Source organism: Podarcis raffonei, chromosome 9 (assembly GCF_027172205.1).
Source record: "Podarcis raffonei isolate rPodRaf1 chromosome 9, rPodRaf1.pri, whole genome shotgun sequence".
In the NCBI taxonomy this organism is placed as follows: domain Eukaryota; kingdom Metazoa; phylum Chordata; class Lepidosauria; order Squamata; family Lacertidae; genus Podarcis; species Podarcis raffonei.
This window is the reverse complement of record NC_070610.1, coordinates 78244345-78264856: the sequence shown is the minus strand read 5'-3', so window position 1 is coordinate 78264856 and position 20512 is coordinate 78244345. Positions and strand designations below refer to the sequence as shown.

Sequence of the window (20512 nt, the reverse complement as noted above, 5' to 3'; positions counted from 1 at the left end):
AGGAGCAGCAGAGTCAGGAGCGTCACAATGATGGTGGTGGAGATGTCTCTCTTGCGAGATGGAGAAGAAGCTGAGGGAGGCAGAGGATGGTGGGAAAGATTAAAATTTCATTCCCCGACCCTGCTGTCTCTTAAACCTGAGGCTTCAGGGGACCACGACCCCCCTGAGGCAGGTAAGGTTTTACGATACGATGATACGATACGATAATCTTTATTGTCATTTATTGTCTCATGCAGAACAACGAAATTGGGGGGCGGGGGGGAATCAACATAAGACATTCAAAACCAGCAATCCTGCTATCCCAGCTATCCCAACCTAGTTAGCCCCCTAAAAACTCTGATACCCCATTTTTAAATACAATATACTCCCATAGAGACTCCTTACACTGCGTTTAAAACCAAAATGGGTAGAAACCGTTTCTCAGGCGGCTAGTCCTAGTCTTTATAACCCTGAGCCAGTGTGGTGTAGTGGTTAAGAGCGGTGGACTCGTAATCTGGGGAACCGGGTTCGCTTCCCCGCTCCTCCACATGCAGCTGCTGGGTGACCTTGGGCCAGTCACACTTCTCTGAAGTCTCTCAGCCCCACTCACCTCACAGAGGGTTTGTTGTGGGGGAGGAAGGGAAAGGAGAATGTTGGTCGCTTTGAGACTCCTTAAGGGGAGTGATAAAGCTGGATATCAAATCCAAATTCTTCTACCTTCTTCCAGAAGGCTGAAAGAGATCCTTTCCGGGGTGCGCACTATCCTGCGCTATCTCTGCAGCTTTCTTATGGCACCTGGAAGCGTAGATTTGGTCCAAGGTGGGAAGAGTGCACCCAGTTATTCTCTTTGCAGTCTTTACAACCCTGGACAGCATTGTTTCTTGCCTGCCCTCCATCAGCAGGTCCCAGGCAGGGCAGGTTAGAACCATACCATTAAAAACAAGCAAAGCAGTTTACATAAAACTTGATAGAAAAAAACCTGAGGGGCTGAGTAGCACTGAGTGGTGCCCCAGTGAAGAATAGTGCTTTCGGCAGGGAGAGAAATCCATGTATGGTCTTGTTGAGATTCCTCCATTGCAGGGAGTTGGACTAGATGGCTATCAGGGTCCCTTCCAACTCTACAATTCAATAATAATAATAATAATAATAATAATAATAATAATAATAATAATTTATTATTTCTACTCCGCCCATCTGGCTGAGTTTCCCCAGCCACTCCGGGCGGCTTCCAACAAAGATTAAAAATACATTAAAATGTCACACATTAAAAACTTCCCTGAACAGGGCTGCCTTCAGATGTCTTCTAAAAGTCTGGTAGTTGTTGTTCTCTTTGACATCTGGTGGGAGGGCGTTCCACAGGGCGGGTGCCACTACGAAGAAGGCCCTCTGCCTGGTTCCCTGTAACTGGGTCTCTCTCAGTGAGGGAACCGCCAGAAGGACCTCGGAGCTGGACCTCAGTGTCTGGGGCTGAACGATGGGGGTGGAGACGCTCCTTCAGGTATACTGGACCGAAGCTGTTTAGGGCTTTATAGGTCAGCACCAACACTTTGAACTGTGCTCGGAAACGTACTGGGAGCCAATGTAGGTCTTTCAAGACCCGTGTTATGTGGTCTTGGCGGCCGCCCCCAGTCACCAGTCTAGCTGCCGCATTCTGGATTAATTGCAGTTTCCGGGTCACCTTCAAAGGTAGCCCCACGTAGAGCGCATTGCAGTAGTCCAAGCGAGAGATAACCAGAACATGCACCACTCTGGCGAGACAGTCTGCGGGCAGGGAGGGTCTCATCCTGCGTACCAGGCTATGATTCTATGATTCTAGTTCACATTTAAAGCCAATTACCCCCATCCCCATCTAATTCACACTTCCCAAAACAATATGAGAAGTGAAAGGAGGGAAGAGTGTTCTTGGGCTCAGATCCTGCTTGCATGTTTCCCATGGGCAGCTGCTTGTCTGCTGTGAGGACAGGATGCTAGGCTTGGGGGACCCCCTTGGGCCTGATCCTGCAGGGCTCTCCTTATGTACTCTTATGGGATGCATTTGAGATGGAGTTGCTCTGGTCCATTGTGGGATTGCACTTCGTTCTGCTTTTACGGTGCCATGCGCTATGCAAATCGGCAGTCTATAAGTATATATTTTTGAATTGAAACAAATAATAAATTCCCCACTATAAAAGAAAGAGAAAAAAACCTGCTCTGGTCCCTTTGTAAAACACAACACAAAGGAATACAGAGAGATAAAGAAGCACAGCTCACAAAACTCTTCAGGCAATTATATAGAACTTCCCAAAGACAAAAAATGTCAAAAATATAACATAATATAAATGTCTTATTTTTACATTTTGTCTCTGGTCCATTTGCAGACATGTTCTGCAGTGTGTCTCCCTTGATTCCTGGTTTGGGTGGGGTACAAGAGTTGGTGTGGGAATCAGGCGGGAGGGATGTTTCTTAAGAGCTTATTTATTTTCATCTGTGAAACTCTGCAAGCTCTGCAGTTTCACAAGAGCTTTATTGCAGATGTTGAGTTCCACCCCATCGTTTCCGGCCATCTTTTCAGAGGAGGATGGGAGTCCAGCAACTGCATCCCGCAGGAGGACTGTAGGTGTGTGTTTGGTCCCTCACCTCACCCCCAGCCCCATATTATGGATTAAATTCAACCTTCACACAACAGGAAGCCACTGTGGACTCTGGGGCACTGAGAAGCAGAGAGGAAGCAGGATGTTGACAAGCCCATTCTTGCAAAAGATGCCTTGCACCAGACTTCGCATTGGGCACCGGCAATTGACCTTACGACTCCTTAGGTTCCTAGTACCGGACCCAGGACTGGCTCGCAGGATTGCGTTGCCACAGGTAAGAGCAATTGCTCAGGTAAGGCAATTGTCCTCCACAAGGAAAGCCACTCCCCTCAAATTTACCAGATGGATGGCCTGATCCAGCAGGGTCTTCTGATATTCTGGTGCCTGGGGAATTTCAAACACTGCAAGGGGCAAAGAGGAGCAGACAGACCTCCTCCCCAAAACCCCCCACTTTGATATTCACTTTGGACAAAGGTGCATTACAATTCCTGCTGGATCAGGCCAGAGGGCTCCCATTCATCCTGGTCTCACGATACCCCAAAGGGACCTGGGTGCAACAGCAACACTCCTCAGAAACTGGTGCTATTCAGAAGCACTACTGCACCCCAGAGTGCAGTGATAACATAGCCATTGCAGACCCTCCAAGTGTCCCTATTTTCCAGGGACCATGTCAGATTTACAGAAGCCTTCCACATTTCTGATTTGATCCCAGAATGCCCTGCTTTTCCCTAAAAAAAGGTAAAGGGACCCCTGAGCATAAGGTCCAGTTGTGTCCAACTCTGGGGTTGCAGCGCTCATCTCGCCTTATTGGCCGAGGGAGCTGGCGTACAGCTTCCGGGTCATGTGGCCAGCATGACTAAGACACTTCTGGCGAACCAGAGCAGCGCACGGAAACACCGTTTACCTTCCCGCCGGAGCAGTACCTATTTATCTACTTGCACTTTGACGTGCTTTCGAACTGCTAGGTTGGCAGGAGCAGGGATTGAGCAACGGGAGCTCACCCCGTCGTGGGGATTCGAACCGCCGACCTTCTGACCGGCAAGTCCTAGGCTCTGTGGTTTAACCCACAGCACCACCCGCGTCCCCTAGGACATCCCTATTTTCATCGGAGAAATGTTGGAGGGCATGGAATAGGATGTCCCCAAGGATTCCCCCCAGCTGGAACTCGCTGGAACTGAGTTCCTGGCACCTCTCAGATGGGCACCATTGCCATTCAAAGAGAATGACAGAGGTGTCCATGAGTTCCAGCCCCGTTTCCCTTAGAAAAATAGCAATGAATGTCCTTATTTTCACTGGAGAAACGCTGGAGGGGATGCAATTGTGGTTAGAAGCCATTGATAGCCTTCTTCTCCATGAAACTATCTAATCCGCTGCTGTAATGCCTTTGCTCCCGCAGACCAAGCCCCGATTCAAAATGTGAGAAATTTCTTAAAAGGGAAGGGAGCCTGTCATTAAAGTGTGCCCTTACCACCGACTTCAAACTTCGTTGTATTCGCATAGATGATCTCTTGCGCCATCCTTCTCTCTGTGCCACCAGCCTTGCCTGTTCTTCTCTAGCTGCTCCCTCTAAGACAAACGCCTTTCTATTAAGCCTCTTGTTCCGGCCCCTGCTCAGCTGTCCCAGCTGCCACGCCCCCTGGCAGCCAACCAATCGGGCAGAGGCTTGGGGGCGGGGTTTAGCTGCTCAAATGTGGCCGCGGCAGCACTGCCCTCTCTTTCTGCTGCTGCTTTTCGTTGGATCACGCACGCACCCTCCCTTTAGTTCATTGCTATGTTTTTGACCTTGCCATGGACCTGCGGTTGGTCGCCTTGGTTGTCCAAGGGGCCTGGTAAGAACTGGCAAATTGGCACTGGCCACTTGGTTTTTCACCTAAAAGGTAAAGGTAAAGGGACCCCTGACCATTAGGTCCAGTCGTGGCCTTCTACTGGTGGTTAACCCTTGATAGACTCACCCCTTCCTGAGGGTATGGAGTCAAGCTCTGTTGTTTTATCCAATGCCTAAGCCAATATCACTCACATGCTGTAATCAATAAAGTTGTGGCCTTTTTTTAGCCTATTAATCTAATACACTGCGTCCTTGTGTCTTTCTTATCCTCAAGTGTCATGCTGCCAGAGAGAGGCTTGTGGGCTTTGTGGTTAAAAACACAATGACTTTGCAACTTTGCCGTATTGTTTTTAATATTCGGTTGGAAGCCGCCCAGAGTGGCTGTGGAAACCCAGCCAGATGGGCAGGGTATAAATTCTTCTTCTTCTTCTTCTTCTTCTTCTTCTTCTTCTTCTTATTATTATTATTATTATTATTATTATTATTATTATTATTATTATCATCATTCTGGGATTGCCAGCTCTGCTCACTTGGCACAAGGCTGGAAGTAGCATTCAGGGACACCTGGCTTACTAGCAGTGTGTGTGAAAAGGATCTAGGGGTCTTGGTGGACCACAAGCTGAACACAAGTCAGAGGGTCACAGCTGGGGTCAGAAAGTTGATGAGGAGTTTCCTGGTACCTTCACCTACTTAGATGCCAAAGACTGCTGCCTCACAGGCCCAGCGCCATCACAATCTGCCTTACCTTTCAGCCACAGGTGTGCTTGTGATGGTGAATGGTGGCAGGGCAGGGCAGGCAGCCAATCAGCAAGCGGCTTGTGTCACAGGGCTGCTGCTTGCACCAAACTGGGAGGACAAAGGAAGCGAGTATAAGGCTGTGGGAGGGAGGCATAAGAATCCATGGGAAATATAGAGCAGAAATAGTGTAGGGTTCAAGAGAATCAGACTCGAAGAAGAGCAAGGGAAATCCTTGACAGATAATCTGGAAGGGAATCCTAAAGTGAACCACAAGCAGAAGGTACAGTAGTTGCCTCGACACGACAGCAGATTATCCAATGTTGGGAAGAGCTTCTTATGCCAGGGTTGCCATCCATCCAGAATTTTCTGGACATAGCCGGAATACCGCAGTCGGAAGCAATGTCCGGGCAAAGAATCGCAAAAAAATGTCCGGGAAAATCTGATCATATGGCAACCTATGTCGCTAGTGTTGTTTTCGGCTATTTTCCTTTAAAAATAGCTCAGAAACCTCTCTTTTTTGGGGTGGGGGTGTCAATTTTGCCCAAAAAACTCAACAACCTTTGTGTACGGATGTTCACTTTTTGAAATATGGCAACCCTAATTTAGGCAATCCCTGATTTTTTTTATCCTCAGCTCTCCATTACTTGAGGGACGCGGGTGGTGCTGTGGTGTAAACCACTGAGCCTAGGGCTTGCCATTGGAAGGTCGGCAGTTTGAATCCCCGTGACGGGGTGAGCTCCCGTTGCTCGGTCCCTGCTCCTGCCAACCTAGCAGTTCAAAAGCACGCCAAAGTGCAAGTAGATAAATAGGTACCGCTCTGGCGGGAAGGTAAACGGCGTTTCCGTGCGCTGCTCTGGTTGGCCAGAAGCGGCTTAGTCATGCTGGCCACATGACCCGGAAGCTGTCTGCAGACAAACGCCGGATCCCTTGGCCTATAGAAAGAGATGAGCATGCAACCCCAGAGTCGTCCGCGACTGGACCTGACGGTCAGGGGCACCTTTACCTTTTCCTCATTACTGGAGCTTAAACTGTACCCTTTCCACAGTGAATATCATTATTTGAGAACTTAAAAGAACAGTTAAAATCTGTTAGGCAACTGCCCCTCCTTTCCCACCTTCTCCAGATGATTCTGAGCCCTCCGCCCTAAGCTTTGCCTCCTTTGAGACCCCCTTGGTCTCCATTGCATCACGACAGATTTGTCTGAATTTGAAATGCAGTATCAGCCATGAATCGCAGGTGTGACTGCCTGTCGCTCAGCTACCACCAAATGCTAAGGGGTCCCTCTGCCTATTGGGTCCTGAGTGCAGCACCCAAATCCCTGAATAGGCAAAAGGCAGGGGGCCTGATGATGAACTTGCCCCTCAATTTGTTGCCTTCATGGGTCTTTCTTCCTTCTTGTCATTGCAGCCATGGCCCCCAAGAAACCACCAGCACCAGCAAAGGCGGCGGCACCACCACCACCAGCAGCACCAGAACATCCTGGCATGACACCGCAACGTTTAAAGATGATATGGATGTGCATTGGTGGGACGGTATTGGTCTTCGGTACCATAGCTGCAGTGATGGGCTATCTCTGTAAGTTCAACTCTGTCTGCTGACACACACCTTCCCCAAACTGCTCCTGAAGAAACTGTGCCGCTTGGTTTCTCTTGCTGAAGGACAGAGGGTTGAACAAGGTGTCCTCGTGCAGTGAACAGGGGAGGAGGGCTGGGCACTGCTAAGATGCGTCTGTTGGCACCCCGCACTGGGCGGCAGGCTTGTTGAAGGGGCCCTTAGCATGCACAGACACTCCAAGCACCCTTGTTTTCCAGGGCTGGATCTACGCTGAACTTTTAAACATTATTAGAACAATATTAGATACTTTGTTCTAAAATGTCACAGGACATACTGGTACAGTCATACCTCGGGTTGAAGTAGCTCCGCGGTGACCCGGAAGTAATGGAGCGTGTTACTTCCGGGTTTCGCCGCTTGCGCATGCGCAGACTCTCAAAATGACGTCATGCGCATGCGCGGAAGTGGTGAAACGCGACCCGCGCACGCGCAGATGCGCAGTCGTGTCTTACGTTTACTTCAGGATGTGAACAGGGCTCCGGAACGGATCCCGTTCATATCCAGAGGCACCACTGTACATTAAATAATACCCCTTACCTGTTTTTTGTTGGTAACAATGCAGTTTGCCTATTGCCTGGTTCCTGGTTGCTCTGCAGAAACCTCTGGCATCAAATTTTAATAACACATTGTTAACATTACAAGCAACACGTAATGTGTCCATCTATGTTATGAAAAGCATTCCTTAATTCTTCCTATTTTTATAAACCATGAGTGTATATCAATCACGGGGACAATCACAGATTTACAGAAGCCATCCCGATTTCTGATTTGATCCTGGAATGTCCCATTTTCCCTTAGGACGTCTTTATTTTCATTGGAGAAATGTTGGAGGGTGTGCCGTTTTGTGACCCCCCCAAGCCAAGCAGATAAGTAACTATACAGCCTTCCATCAGCTTTGGCTGGTGGCCCAGCTACGCCCCTATCTGGACAGGGATAGCCTAACTACTGTTGTCTAAGCTCTGGTAACCTCAAGGTTAGATTACAGTGGTACCTCGGGTTAAGAACTTAATTTGTTCCAGAGGTCCGTTCTTAACCTGAACTGTTCTTAACCTGAGGTACCACTTTAGCTAATGGGGCCTCCCGCTGCTGCCACGCCACCACCACACGATTTCTGTTCTCATCCTGAAGCAAAGTTCTTAACTTGAGGTACTATTTCTGGGTTAGCGGAGTCTGTAACCTGAAGTGTCTGTAACCTGAGGTACCACTGTACTGCAATGCGTTATATGTCAGGCTGCCTCTGAAGACGGTTCGGAAACTTCAGCTGGTGCAGAATTCAGCGGCCAGGTTGCTCACCGGAACAAGATGGTTTGAACATATTACACCGATCCTGGTCCGACTGCACTGACTACCGATTAGTTTCTGGGCCCAATTGAAAGTGCTGGTTTTGACCTATAAAGCCTTAAATGGCTCAGGACCACAATACCTCAAGGACCGCCTCTTTCCATATGAACCTACCTGGACCCTGAGATCATCTTCTGAGGCCCTCATTTGTGTGCCTCCTCCTCAAGAGATACAGAGGGTGGCAACATGAAAACGGGGCCTTCTCTGCAGTGGCTCCCCGTCTATGGAATGCTGTCCCCAGGGAAGTTCACCTGGACTCTCCTTCCTTGGAGGTTTTAAAGCAGAGGTTGGATAGCCATCTGTCATGGATGCTTTAGCTGAGATTCCTGCAATGCAGGGGGTTGGACTAGATGGCCATTGGGGTCCCTTCCAACTCTATGATTCTGTGATCTCAGGCTGGGTAGTTGGTAGAGGGCTTTGCAGGAGTCTCTGAAGAGCTACTACCTGTTGAGAAGACAGTCCAAGGCTTGGTGGAACATGGCTCAACCTCTGAATATGGCAGTTTCATGTGCTTATTATGGGGTTATTGAGGGGGCAGTTGTTCGGCAGCTGGAAATCTGAGTTCCTGTCCTTGTCTTAATACCTTTAGATAGCAATATGCTAGCGGAACCACCCCATCACCTCGAACCGTCGTTGAACAGGCTCAGAAGCTCAATGGCCGCTTCGTACAGACGCCCTAAGCTCAATTACGGAAATGGTAAGTGGGATAGAAATAACTGTTTATTTCCAATTCCGGTTTCGAAATGCGGGGTGCGGCACAGTTTCCATAGCTCTGAGGACTGAAAAGAAAAGGCGGAAATCTCCTGAAGATTGTTGTTATTTAGTCGTTTAGTTGTGTCCGACTCTTTGTGACCCCCTGGACCAGAGCACGCCAGGCACTCCTGTCTTCCACTGCCTCCTGCAGTTTGGTCAAACTCATGTTCGTAGCTTCGAGAACACTGTCCCACCATCTCGTCCTCTGTCGTCCCCTTCTCCTTTTGCCCTCCATCTTTCCCAACATCAGGGTCTTCTCCAGGGAGTCTTCTCTTCTCATGAGGTGGCCAAAGTACTGGAGTCTCAGCTTCAGGATCTGTCCTTCCAGTGAGCACTCAGGGCTGATTTCCTTCAGAATGGAGAGGTTTGATCTTCTTGCAGTCCATGGGACTCTCAAGAGTCTCCTCCAGCACCAGAATTCAAAAGCATCAATTCTTCGGCGATCAGCCTTCTTTATAGTCCAGCTCTCACTTCCATACATCACTACTGGGAAAACCATAGCTTTAACTATATGGGCCTTTGTTGGCAACTCCTGAAGATACAGATGTGGAATTTTGGCTAGCCTTTATAGGAAGTTTGTGGGTTCTGTGTAGCAATACCCACCATAATATCAATTAGCAATACCCACCATAATATCAAATCATAATAGGATGTTCCCAGGACTTCCCTCCCAGCTGGAACTCACTAGAACTGAGTTCCGGCACCTCTCAGGTGGGCACCATTGCCATTCTAAGAGAACGAGGGGAAAGTTGATGGTGAGTTCCGGTAACCCTTTCCCTAGAAAAATAGCACTTATTCTTATAATTTAGATAAACCCCCCAACTTCCTCAAAGGAAGTCAGAGCAGCGAACATGCCAGCACTAATATTTATTGACAATGCTAGCACAACTGAAACTTCTTAATAACAGTTTAAAACAACTTTCTAAGGAAGGAATGTTGCCTTTGATTACATCCCACAATTGTAACATAGTTATCCTGGAAAAGGTTTAAGTTCTTTGCTGATATCCATTTTCCCAAATATTTAACCCCCCTGTTTTAATTCTCGTAATATTCTCGAGTCTTTCTTTCGCCTGTGAGTCTAGATTTTTAACTATCATTCCCTCCTTCCCCTTATTTATATAGAATCCTGCTAAGTTGCCAAATTTTGTTATAGTTTCTATTGTCCTTGGGACACTTTCCATCAGATTTTCCAATGTCGACGCAAAGTTGTCTGCAAGGCTTTGACTTCGTACTCTCTCAGCCCAACCTTAATACCTGTTATTTCATCATTTCCCCGTATTTCTCTAGTTAACACTTCCAATGTTGGGATTAACAACAGTGGAGACAGGGGGCATCCCTGCCTTGTCCTCATTATTGGGAGTTCAGTTGGGGGGGGGGAGGGAATTTCTGAAAGGCAGCACTTTAGATCTTAGGCAAATCAATTAAAAAATTGTGGGTTTTTTTTGACGTTTTAGGGTGTCCTCCTTTTTATAATGGGTGGCGCTGTGGGTTAAACCACAGAGCCTAGGCTTGCCGATCAGAAGGTTGGCGGTTCGAATCCCCGCGACAGGGTGAGCTCCCGTTGCTCGGTCTCTGCTCCTGCCAACCTAGCAGTTCGAAAGCACGTCAAAGTGCAAGTAGATAAATAGGTACCGCTCCGGTGGGAAGGTAAATGGCATTTCTGTGTACTTCTCTGGTTCGCCAGAAGCGGCTTAGTCATGCTGGCCACATGACCTGGAAGCTGTACGCCGGCTCCCTTGGTCAATAACGTGAGATGAGCGTCGCAACCCCAGAGTCGGTCACAATTGGACCTAATGGTCAGGGGTCCCCTTTACCCTTTACCTTTTTATAATATGGGAACCCTATAACATATTCAAATGAAGAAGCAAACGTGTCTGGGTCTGGGTTGGGCTGGTGCTGAAGAAACTCTCATTCTAATTTTGGGAATACTTTCAGCCATAAAGGTATCAGATTTTGCTTTGACGTTGATGGACACATTGAAAAGCAACCAGCATGAATATGCAGAGCAGAAGAAAAACTACCGTAAGTATCTGCATGTCTAAATACGGGGCACACTTTGAGAATGCAAGGGGGCAAATGGATATGGCGGTGAGCCAGAAACTGAAAGGGTGGTGAAATATACTTGGAGTCGAGAGTGGATTTCATGCTCTTTATTCAGCTCATAGTGGTGAGGAGGAATGGAAGTTCCCCCAGAATGTCTGCTCTATGTACATTATTTACACAATGGGCCCCACGTGATTGGCTAATTCCGGGATTCACCTGTAGGCCAATCAGGTTGCGGATTCACTTCCACCTGGAGCTGGATTGGGTGGCTCCTGTGGACCAATCAGACTGCTGCATCTTGAATCCTATTGTTCTAGGACCAATCAGACTGCTGCATTCTGGACCCTATTGTTCTAGGACCAATCAGACTGCTTTATTCTGGACCCTATTGTTCTAGGACCAATCAGACTGCTGCATTCTGGACCCTATTGTTCTAGGACCAATCAGACTGCTGTATTCTGAATCCTATTGTTCTAGGACCAATCAGACTGCTGCATTCTGGACCCTATTGTTCTAGGACCAATCAGACTGCTTTATTCTGGACCCTATTGTTCTAGGACCAATCAGACTGCTGCATTCTGGAACCTATTGTTCTAGGACCAATCAGACTGCTGCATTCTGAATCCTATTGTTCTAGGACCAATCAGACTGCTGCCTTTTGGATCCTATTCAACTCAGTACATAACACCTGGAATGCTAGAATTGCAAAAGGGGGGGGTGGGCACACCCTTAGCTTCCACAAAAATTAAAGGCCACCCTGAATGAACATTAAATGCTGGCACAGAGCACTGGCTAAGGGAAGGAGCTGGGACATATCAGTGTTCAATCTCAGCCATTCGGCAGCTTTCTCTTGTGTTTTACTCAGGCCCTGCTCTGTCAATTTTGGTTTCTTTCTTCATCTTCTCAGTTTCCCCACATTTCCACAGCAGTTTGCATTTATTTAAAACAGGTTGTCATGAAAATGCACAAGCATTTCAGCGCACGTTTCTCCTCAATATGCCCAGTTTTGCTTGCAATTTTGCTTCAGATGCAATTATTATTATTATTATTTGCAAAGTAATTTCCTCTGAAGTGGATGCGGTCCCCGCCGTCCCCCGTCGTCATCACAGACATAGGCATTTCAACACTCCCTTCACCCTTTTTCCAAAGTTCCTTGGCTGGTGAACTGCATTTCAAAACCCAGAGGAGTGTAACTTTTGAGGAATGGTCGTGTTTCAGGTCGTTTCGGAGAGTGCAAATCGGGCAGGTTGGCCTTTAAATCAAATCCCCTCCTCCAGAAAGATGGACTTATGAAGATCTGTTAGTAAAAACAGAAAAAGGATGGAAGATTAGACCATATGAAGAGATAAAAAACAAGCTAACAGGTTGGATTCAATTTCATCAAATTAACGCTTTATGGACCAAAGACAAAAAGATTGGGATAAATGAAAAAAAATCCAGATTCCAGGTAGAAATATTGGAAAGTAAATCAAAACTCCTATCCAAAATGTACAATCAATTGTTAGAATGGGACACTAAAGATGAAGAAGTAAAAGAAGAAATGGTGAAATGGGCGATAGACTTTGGATACAATATAGAATTTGATAGTTGGAGGAAACTTTGGAATAAAGGTATGAAATTCTCAGCTTGTACAACACTTAGAGAGAACATGGAAAAAATGATGTATAGGTGGTACATCACGCCTGTAAAATTAGAAAAAAATGTATAAAACCGGAGACAAAACATGCTGGAAATGTAAAATTAAGGAAGGCAACTTTTACCATATGTGGTGGACTTGTGAGGTAATCAAAAAGTTCTGGGAGCTTATTTACAATGAATTTAAAAAAAATACTTAAATATACCTTCACAAAAAAACCTGAGGCCTTCCTCTTGGGGATAATTGGAGAAGAAATCAAAAAGGAGAACCAAATATTTTTCCAATACGCAACAGTGGCTGCTAGAATATTAATAGCACAAAATTGGAAGACACCAAAAATCCCAACGGTAAATGATTGGCAAATTAAATTATTTGAATAAATAGAATTGGCAAAAATGACACAGAAAATAAGAAACCAAAAAGGTACAAAGTTTAATAATGAATGGAATAAATTTATGACATATATTGAAACAGATGTAAGAAATTTAAAAATCACAGTAGGCTCGATATAGATCCTGCGACATAAAGAGATTTAAGAAAGTGAAACTGCACATAGAAAACTTTTTGTAACATATTCCAAAACCGAGTTGAAGGGAAGTCAATCATTGTTCTTGTATTATTTAGTTACTGTAAGTTTAATTTGTTGGTGTGTTTTTTTGTTATGTAATGTTTTTCGTTACTTTTTTGTTTTTTTTATTTTGTTTTTTTTGTTGTATTAGTGTTTGGTGTTGTATGGTGAATTGAAACTAAAAAAAAGATATTTTTTTTTTAAATAAATAAATAAATCAAATCCCCTCCTCCATTGAAGCAACCACTTGTGGAGCCACAGGTCAGCAGAAAAGCCCAAGCGTTGCAGGGAAATAATCTTTGGGCGAAACAGGGAGTCCAGGAATCCTTGTCTTGTCTGCCTGGGCCAGCATCCATCAGTGCCATTAAGTTACCATATTTTTCGCTCTATAAGACGCACCAGACCACAAGACACACCTAGTTTTGGAGGAGGAAAACAAGAAAAAAGATATTCTGAATCTCAGAAGCCAGAATAGCAAGAGGGATCGCTGCGTAGTGAAAGCAGCAATCCCTTTTGCTGTTCTGGCTTCTGCATTTGCTCCATAAGACGCACACGCATCCCCCCTTACTTTTTAGGAGGGAAAAAGTGAGTCTTATAGAGCAAAAAATACAGTAATTTGATTTTGAATTGATTTTAAAATGAATTGATTTTAGAATGCTGTGTTACTTTTATTGTTGTTAGGCGCTCTAAGCCAAGCTTCGGCTGGGGAGGGCGGAATATAAATTTTTATTATTATTTTTATTATTATTTTGTCTGCCAACCCAATCATCTTCATTAGACACTTCAAAGATTATTTCACGCCACTCTTCTAAGGAATACAACAGACAGAAAAATACAAGAGAAGATGAATAAATTAGAATGTAGAATGTAGCATGGCAGTGACAATATAGGACTTGTATTTTGTACATAATGAACTTGGTGGTCAACTAGAAAGCTACATTTTAATATATTATATGTTGATTTTGACATTATAAGAAGCTGTATTGAATTTTTGAGAAGTAGTTTCTACTAACTAACTTTGTAATTGTTACTATACGGCCTATTATGTTTACGTGTTTTTTCAATTGGATTTGCGTAATATAGGCATTCTGGTGGTTTTTGGTTTGTGGTGCCCCCTGCAGCAGGACACGTAGTGTGACTGCACCGGGCACACTAACCTCAAACCACCTCTGTGTGCTCGATGCATATGGTTTCTTCAGTCAAGAACCAGTCCTAGCCACTTGGCAAAACTTGTGCATGAGGCTGATCCTGATAAACTTTACTGTCATAATAGTGATAATCTATGCTGGAAATGTAAAGAAAAAGAGGGTACCTTCTATCACATGTGGTGGACCTGCCCCAAGGTGAAAGACTTCTGGGAGACGATTTATAATGAATTGAAAAAAATGTTGAAATATACATTTATTAAGAAACCAGAGGCCTTTCTTCTTGGAATAACAGGTCTGGAACTGCCCAAGAAAGATGTTAGATTGCTTTTGTATGCCACAACTGCAGCTAGAATTTTGTTAGCTAAGAACTGGAAAACAAAAGAAGTCCCAACAGTGGAGGAATGGCAGATGAAGATGATGGACTTTTCGGAGCTAGCCGACCTCACCGGAAGAGTACCAGGAGGAATGGATGAAATTCAAAGACTATCTAGTTAAATATGCCAAGATAACTTAATTGGAAAAACTTGCAAATACCAGATAGGCCTAGGATTTAAATATGCGATGTTAGAGAATAATATGTTTAAAGTTAAAATGAAAAGAAAGAAAGATGTTAAGTGATTAAGTTAATTTTATGAGAAAAACAGTCACAATGAAATACACTGAAACTCATCTAGGGGGGTTTTGAGGAAGTCACTTAACGATGTTACTACGATTGGATTAAGTACAGTTAAGATGTATGTGTGTTTGTTTAATTTTTTTTGGAAAATCAATAATTTTTTTTGGAAAAAAAAGAGCGAATGAGGCGCCCCACATCACACATGGGATGGACAGGGTTTTGAACACAACTTGTGCTGGTCCTGGGGGCTAACAGAGAGGTGAGGTCTGAGTCCAGTCCGAGGTTGATGGTGCAGTATGGAGGCTGTCCGTCAAAGCTGTAGCTGGGTCCAAGGCAAGGAGTTGGGTAGAGTCAGGAACTCTGGCAGAAGAGCAGGACAGGGCCCAGGCAGGAACTGGCAACCAACAATGTTGCTCCCGCAACCTGGGACTGGGGCTGGTTAGCTTTTATCTGCCCCGAGGCACAGGGCGACGCCTGTCCACAGGTGACTCACCTCTCCTGGCCTGGAGGCGAGCACTCCTCCTGCAGGAACTTAGTTCCCTCCGCCTCTCTGCCCTGAGCCTCTGCAGCTCAGGAGAGGCTGGCGGGTTACCAGACCCGGAGGCAACCTCAGCTTCCCCTGATGGGGCTGAGAGTGGAGCACCTGTAGGCAATGGGTCCTCCATCACCTCAGGGGCCAGAGCAGAGTCAGCTGGTGCCTGCACCTGAGGATCCAGCACAGGTAAGGACTTTTCAGGCTCTGGCCCCAGCCCCGGCTCAGCTGGTTCTGGAGGCGGGGAATCCTGTGCAGGCTGGGATCCCTCAGGTTCAGCATCCGAGTCCGAATCCCAGGCCATCACACAACTGCTTGCAGTCCATGCGCCATGCAATACAGGCATTCCTCTCTCTCACTCATAGAAAATCTCTACAAGAAAGATACTAAAGCCAGATCTGCTGGTACCTGGGATACTTTTGGGAGGAATCTCTACTATGTTTCAAAAGGAAGAAAGACCTGGTATGATGCAGAGAACTTCTGTGTGTCCAGAGATTCCCACCTGGCCTCCGTTTTAAGTGATGAAGAACAGGTTATATATATTTTTCTTTCTCTCTTCCACAAAGTGGTCATCCTCTCTAGTGCCCAATCCTTCTGTCAACCTTCGTTCTTCTTGCCCTCGCCTGCAAATGTGTTATGATTTCTTGCAGCTATTTCCATGGCTGCTTTGTTTTTTGTTTTAAATAATTTCTATTCATTTTCAATTACAAAAATCCAATATGCGTCAAATTATATTAATACCCAATAGCAATATCAATTCAGATACAAATCAATTACATAGCCAATTATAAATTTTGTATGGCTTCCCATGTGCTGTACTTCAGGGTCTGGTTCTCTTTAGTTCTGACTCCAGACTATTGCTCAAACCAAATGCAATCCATTCTCGATAAAATCCCTTATACCACAGCTACAATGATTAACTTCAATTCGTATTAACACATATAGTAGTTTGTAAATTTGCAAACGAAATTCTCTTTTCTACTTCCTGTGTGAGGTTTTAAGTTCCATCAATTGTTCCGTTATCAAATATTATGTCCATATTAATTAGTTCCTGATCTTCTTTGATGACTCAGAGTTACTCTGGAGAGGTACCGTATTTTTCGCCCCATAGGACGCACTTTTTCCCCTCCAAAAATGAAGGGGAAATGTGTGTGCGTCCTATGGGGCGAATGCAGGCTTCAGGAAGCTATCCGCAAGCCTTGCAAGCTCGACGGGAGTTCCCGCGGGCTCACAAGGCTTGCGGGCAGCAGCCTGCAGCCCGAAGCACGGGGCGCCCTCTGGAGGGCGCCCCTGCTTCGGGCGGGTGTCCGCAAGCCTTGTGCGCCCGGCGGGAGGTCCCGCCGGGTGCGCGAGGCTTGGGGCGGCAGCCTGCAGCCTGAAGCACGGGGAGCCCTCCAGAGGGCTCCCCGTGCTTCGGGCAGGTGTGCGCAAGGCTTGGGGCTGCAGCCGCGGCTGGGGGGGGAAATATATTTTTTTTATTCATTTCCCCCCCAAAAAACGAGGTGCGTCCTATGGGCCGGTGCACCCTATAGGATGAAAAATACGGTATCTCTCTTTGTTCTCATCTCTTCTGATGCGGCTGTAAAATTCCACTTTCAATTTCTAACAGGGAGTCACCCAATGTTTTGCCAAAGTCCTGCCTGGCAGGCCTCCAGGTTCTCCCCTCCACGTCCAGGCAAAGCAATTAATTATAATTATAATTATGCCCCACCAGAGCCCCGGCAAGTCTTGGAAGTCCAGTCCCTCCTCCTCCCAATGAGGGGGCAAGTGAAAAAATTAACTCCGCAGAGGTTCCAAGCCATTTTTATTATCTCCCTCAAAGTACATGTTTCCGTCTGCCTCGCAGCAAGTCACAGCATTCAGTGTGCAGTTCCTTACTGCCACATTGCTCAGGCTTAGGTAGCTGAATTTGGGCATTTTGTCAGCTAAGGTGGTTCCTTCTTTCTGCAGAATTACATCACTTCTCAGCTCAAAGAGCCCGCCTGGATTGGTTTTACAGATGAAAAGGAGGAAGGCAAATGGGAATGGACAGATGGCTCCAGGGTAACAAAACAGTAAGTCTTTTTTAAAAAGGGGGGGGGTATTTCAAGAGGTGTTAGGGAACTGTTCTTGAGCATGTAAAGAAGTTAAGTAATCTTTACAACACAATCTGCTGCGGTGCCTTGCACATGCATATGTGATGCACTCCCAAACTAACCAGGCCAGCTGACCCCTGATTTACACAATGGGTCCTGCGTGATTGGCTGATTCAACTCCCCTCCTGGAGCCTGATTGGACTGCTCCTGCAGGCCAATCCGGTTGCTGATTCACTTCTGCCTGGAGCTGGATTGGGCGGCTCCTGAAGACCAATCAGGTTGCTGTCTTCTAGGATCCTACCTGCCTATTGTTCTAGGATCCAAGCTCAGTACATAACAGTGTCACAGCCCATTTCGCCTCAACAGGTCTTGCCACCTCTCACATCCTCCTCATTCTGTTGCCTTGGTAGACCCAGCCTCTCTGTATGTCTTAGATTTAATGGAAGTCTTTCCTCTCTGGTCCCAGGTATTGGCACGAGGAAAACACTTACTTCACAGAAAGCAAGAGAAGACTGGAGAAGGACTGCACATCCATAGTGCCTTCGCTGGCTGGAAACAATTGGCGCGATACCTATTGCCACGAACTACGGAACTGGGTTTGTAAGGAGAGCGTAGAAATTTAAGCTGGCAAAACCTGAGCCAACACGTGACTGAAGACAGAATGGGTTTCATCCCATGGTTCAACTTCAGGAGAAGTCTGCTTAGAAAGAATGAACAGAAATATACTATTCCACGCAAGCCTTGTTCTTTGTGCTCCCTGGAACCAAGAGAGTTGAGAGGTTGTTTCAGGGGCATCTTACCCATAGATGTTAGTGGCGCAGGGCGCCAGGGCGCCAGATTTTGGAGGGCACCACAGGCTGAGTGTCCGGGAAGGAGAGTCGGGGCTCGCTCCCTTCCCCGCTGTGGGGCAGCCCGCTCTTCTCCTCTCAGCCACCCATCGGAGCACGCTGCATCCGGCTCAGGGAAGCCCCTTCACGTCCCCTCTTGCCATGGCTGCCTGGGTATCTGACGGGTGTGATCGGGAGCGGTTGTGGGGCGCCCCTTTCTGGCCGAGTCGCTGCCTGCACGCCTCCCTGTGGAGTCTGTGAGCGGAGCAGGGAAGCGCCCTGTGTGATCCTGGCGCCAAGCAAGGATGGCACAGTCTGCAAGCCACCTGATCTGCTTGCTGGCACTTCTGTGGCACCAGGCGCTTAGAGGGAGGCTTCGTGGGAGGCCATCTGGGCTGTGATCTGGGCGCCTCTTACTTACGTGCAGTGCCGAGCACGCGCCGGACCACGCGATGTATACGAGCCGGGCCAAAGTCCATCCCCCCACTTAAAAATTACGGTTATTATTTGTTGTTCCCTAATACCATTTTCCCCCAAATTCTTAGCCTCCCCTTTCTTTATTCTTTTTAAAGACCTCACTTAGTTGAAAATATTGAAACCAATTTGGAATCCAATTTGGAATTCCTTCCTTATTTTATTTTTTAAAATCTCTTAAAATTAAGGAGATCATTATAAGTACCCCAATTCTTATCCAAATTTACTTTTTTCACTGCCACAGCCTAGTAGGGGATATCCAATCAAGGGTCTTCCTTTCAAGAAGGTCTTTGTGTCTTGCCAAAACACTACATTAATTCTTCCTTATTATGTGGTTTAGGAATCCCTTATGCAGCTTGGTTTTTCCATAGTAAAGGTAAGCATGCCATCCAAAAGATAGGTTGAACCCCTCTAGGTCTGGGATGTTGGCATTTTTTAGTTCCACCCATTCCTTCATCCAACACAAACATGCCGCCTCGTTATACAATTTCAGGTCTGGGAGAGCAAACCCCTCTCTTTGGAGAGGAGAAAGCAATAGAAAAAGAAATAAATAAACAAAGAGTAGAAAAGAGGTTACAAGATAAAGATAAGACAAATAAGATGCCAAAGTAAAGGGTTTTCGATTCTTCATATGTCCACTATATAAAACCAATATTTGCTTCATCCAATCAAATATAACACCCAACAAAGCCACTTTTTATAAACAAACATGTTCAGTCCTCAAATGGCGCTGGACACTTTCTGCAGTTTTAAAAGTTGTTCCTGGCTTTGTTGAGGGCTCTTTCTCTTCCTTTTGTTGGGGGCGGGGGGTGACTTTGTTGCAGCAGATCAATAAAGATGAATCTTAAAGAGCCTGCCTTGCTTTATTTTACCTGGTTGTCATCTCTGATTTATTTCTCTGACCGAGAGCAGACCTGTCATTCCTCCTCAATGATTCCTTATCATTTGCAGTAGTAACTTTTTGTTGGTAAGCTGGATCAATTCATTTCAGACTTCGCTTCCCTGTTTCTTCTTCTCCTGCTTAGCTAGTTCAAGGGTGTCTGAGCATGTGTGTTAACCTCTTCACTCCATATTGGCCATTAGGGCTGGGCGATATATCGTCCAAAACTAGTTTGAAGTCCATATTGTGGCATTGGTTTTTGGCCTGGCAATATATTGCGAATCATGACGTGTGTGCCATGCGAAAATCACAAGGTGGGGAAAACTGTGAAGCCAGCCAATGTTTCTCTCAGTTCCTGCAGCCCCTGTGAACTCTGCTGGTTCAGCTCTCCCTGCCTTCTGCAGCGGGGCAGCAAATCCCTAGAACTGACACCGGCAAAAATCACAATGCAGGAAAAACTGTGAAGCCAGGCAATGCCTCTACATCGCTCCCTCCTTACTTCAGACGTCGTGATATATCGGTATATCGCAATGCTTAGCTGGTGATATACCACGATGATGAAAACCAGATATTGCCCAGTCCTACTGTCCATATGCCAAGTCTGTTCTCAGAATGGCTTTGTCTGCCAGGAATAATAAAACGTAAGTTTCTTCATTCTTTCATCCAGCACTCATACCAGACTCCTTATGTCTGCACAGTATATATATATACCAAACTTCAGCAGAACGCACAATAAAAATAAATTCTGGGGCCACCCCAACACAATGTGCTGGTAGCGTCCATTGCGAAGTGACCATTTTAAACCTGTACAAAGTCACCTCCTAGGAAGTGACCCCGAGATTCCTAATAATTTGTCCCCAGAGAGGAGCACTTTGGAACGGCAGAGGGTTCTATTT

General features: G+C 46.1%; 1 protein-coding gene across 2 annotated transcripts; it reads left to right on the top strand.

Moving 5' to 3' along the window:
* The first annotated feature begins 2423 nt into the window (after positions 1 to 2423).
* LOC128420567 (CD209 antigen-like protein C) lies at positions 2424 to 18173 on the top strand. Of its 2 annotated transcripts, none has more exons than XM_053402195.1 (7): positions 2424 to 2823; positions 6520 to 6687; positions 8654 to 8761; positions 10753 to 10839; positions 15726 to 15892; positions 17311 to 17414; positions 17902 to 18173. In XM_053402195.1, exons 2-7 carry the CDS (start codon positions 6522 to 6524, stop codon positions 18056 to 18058), a joined length of 789 nt encoding a protein of 262 aa, XP_053258170.1. In that variant the 5' UTR covers positions 2424 to 2823; positions 6520 to 6521; the 3' UTR covers positions 18059 to 18173. The 2 variants fall into 2 exon arrangements, with proteins under 2 accessions (XP_053258170.1, XP_053258169.1); XM_053402194.1 differs by lacking the exon at positions 2424 to 2823 and adding an exon at positions 5189 to 5392.
* Positions 18174 to 20512: the final 2339 nt, after the last annotated feature.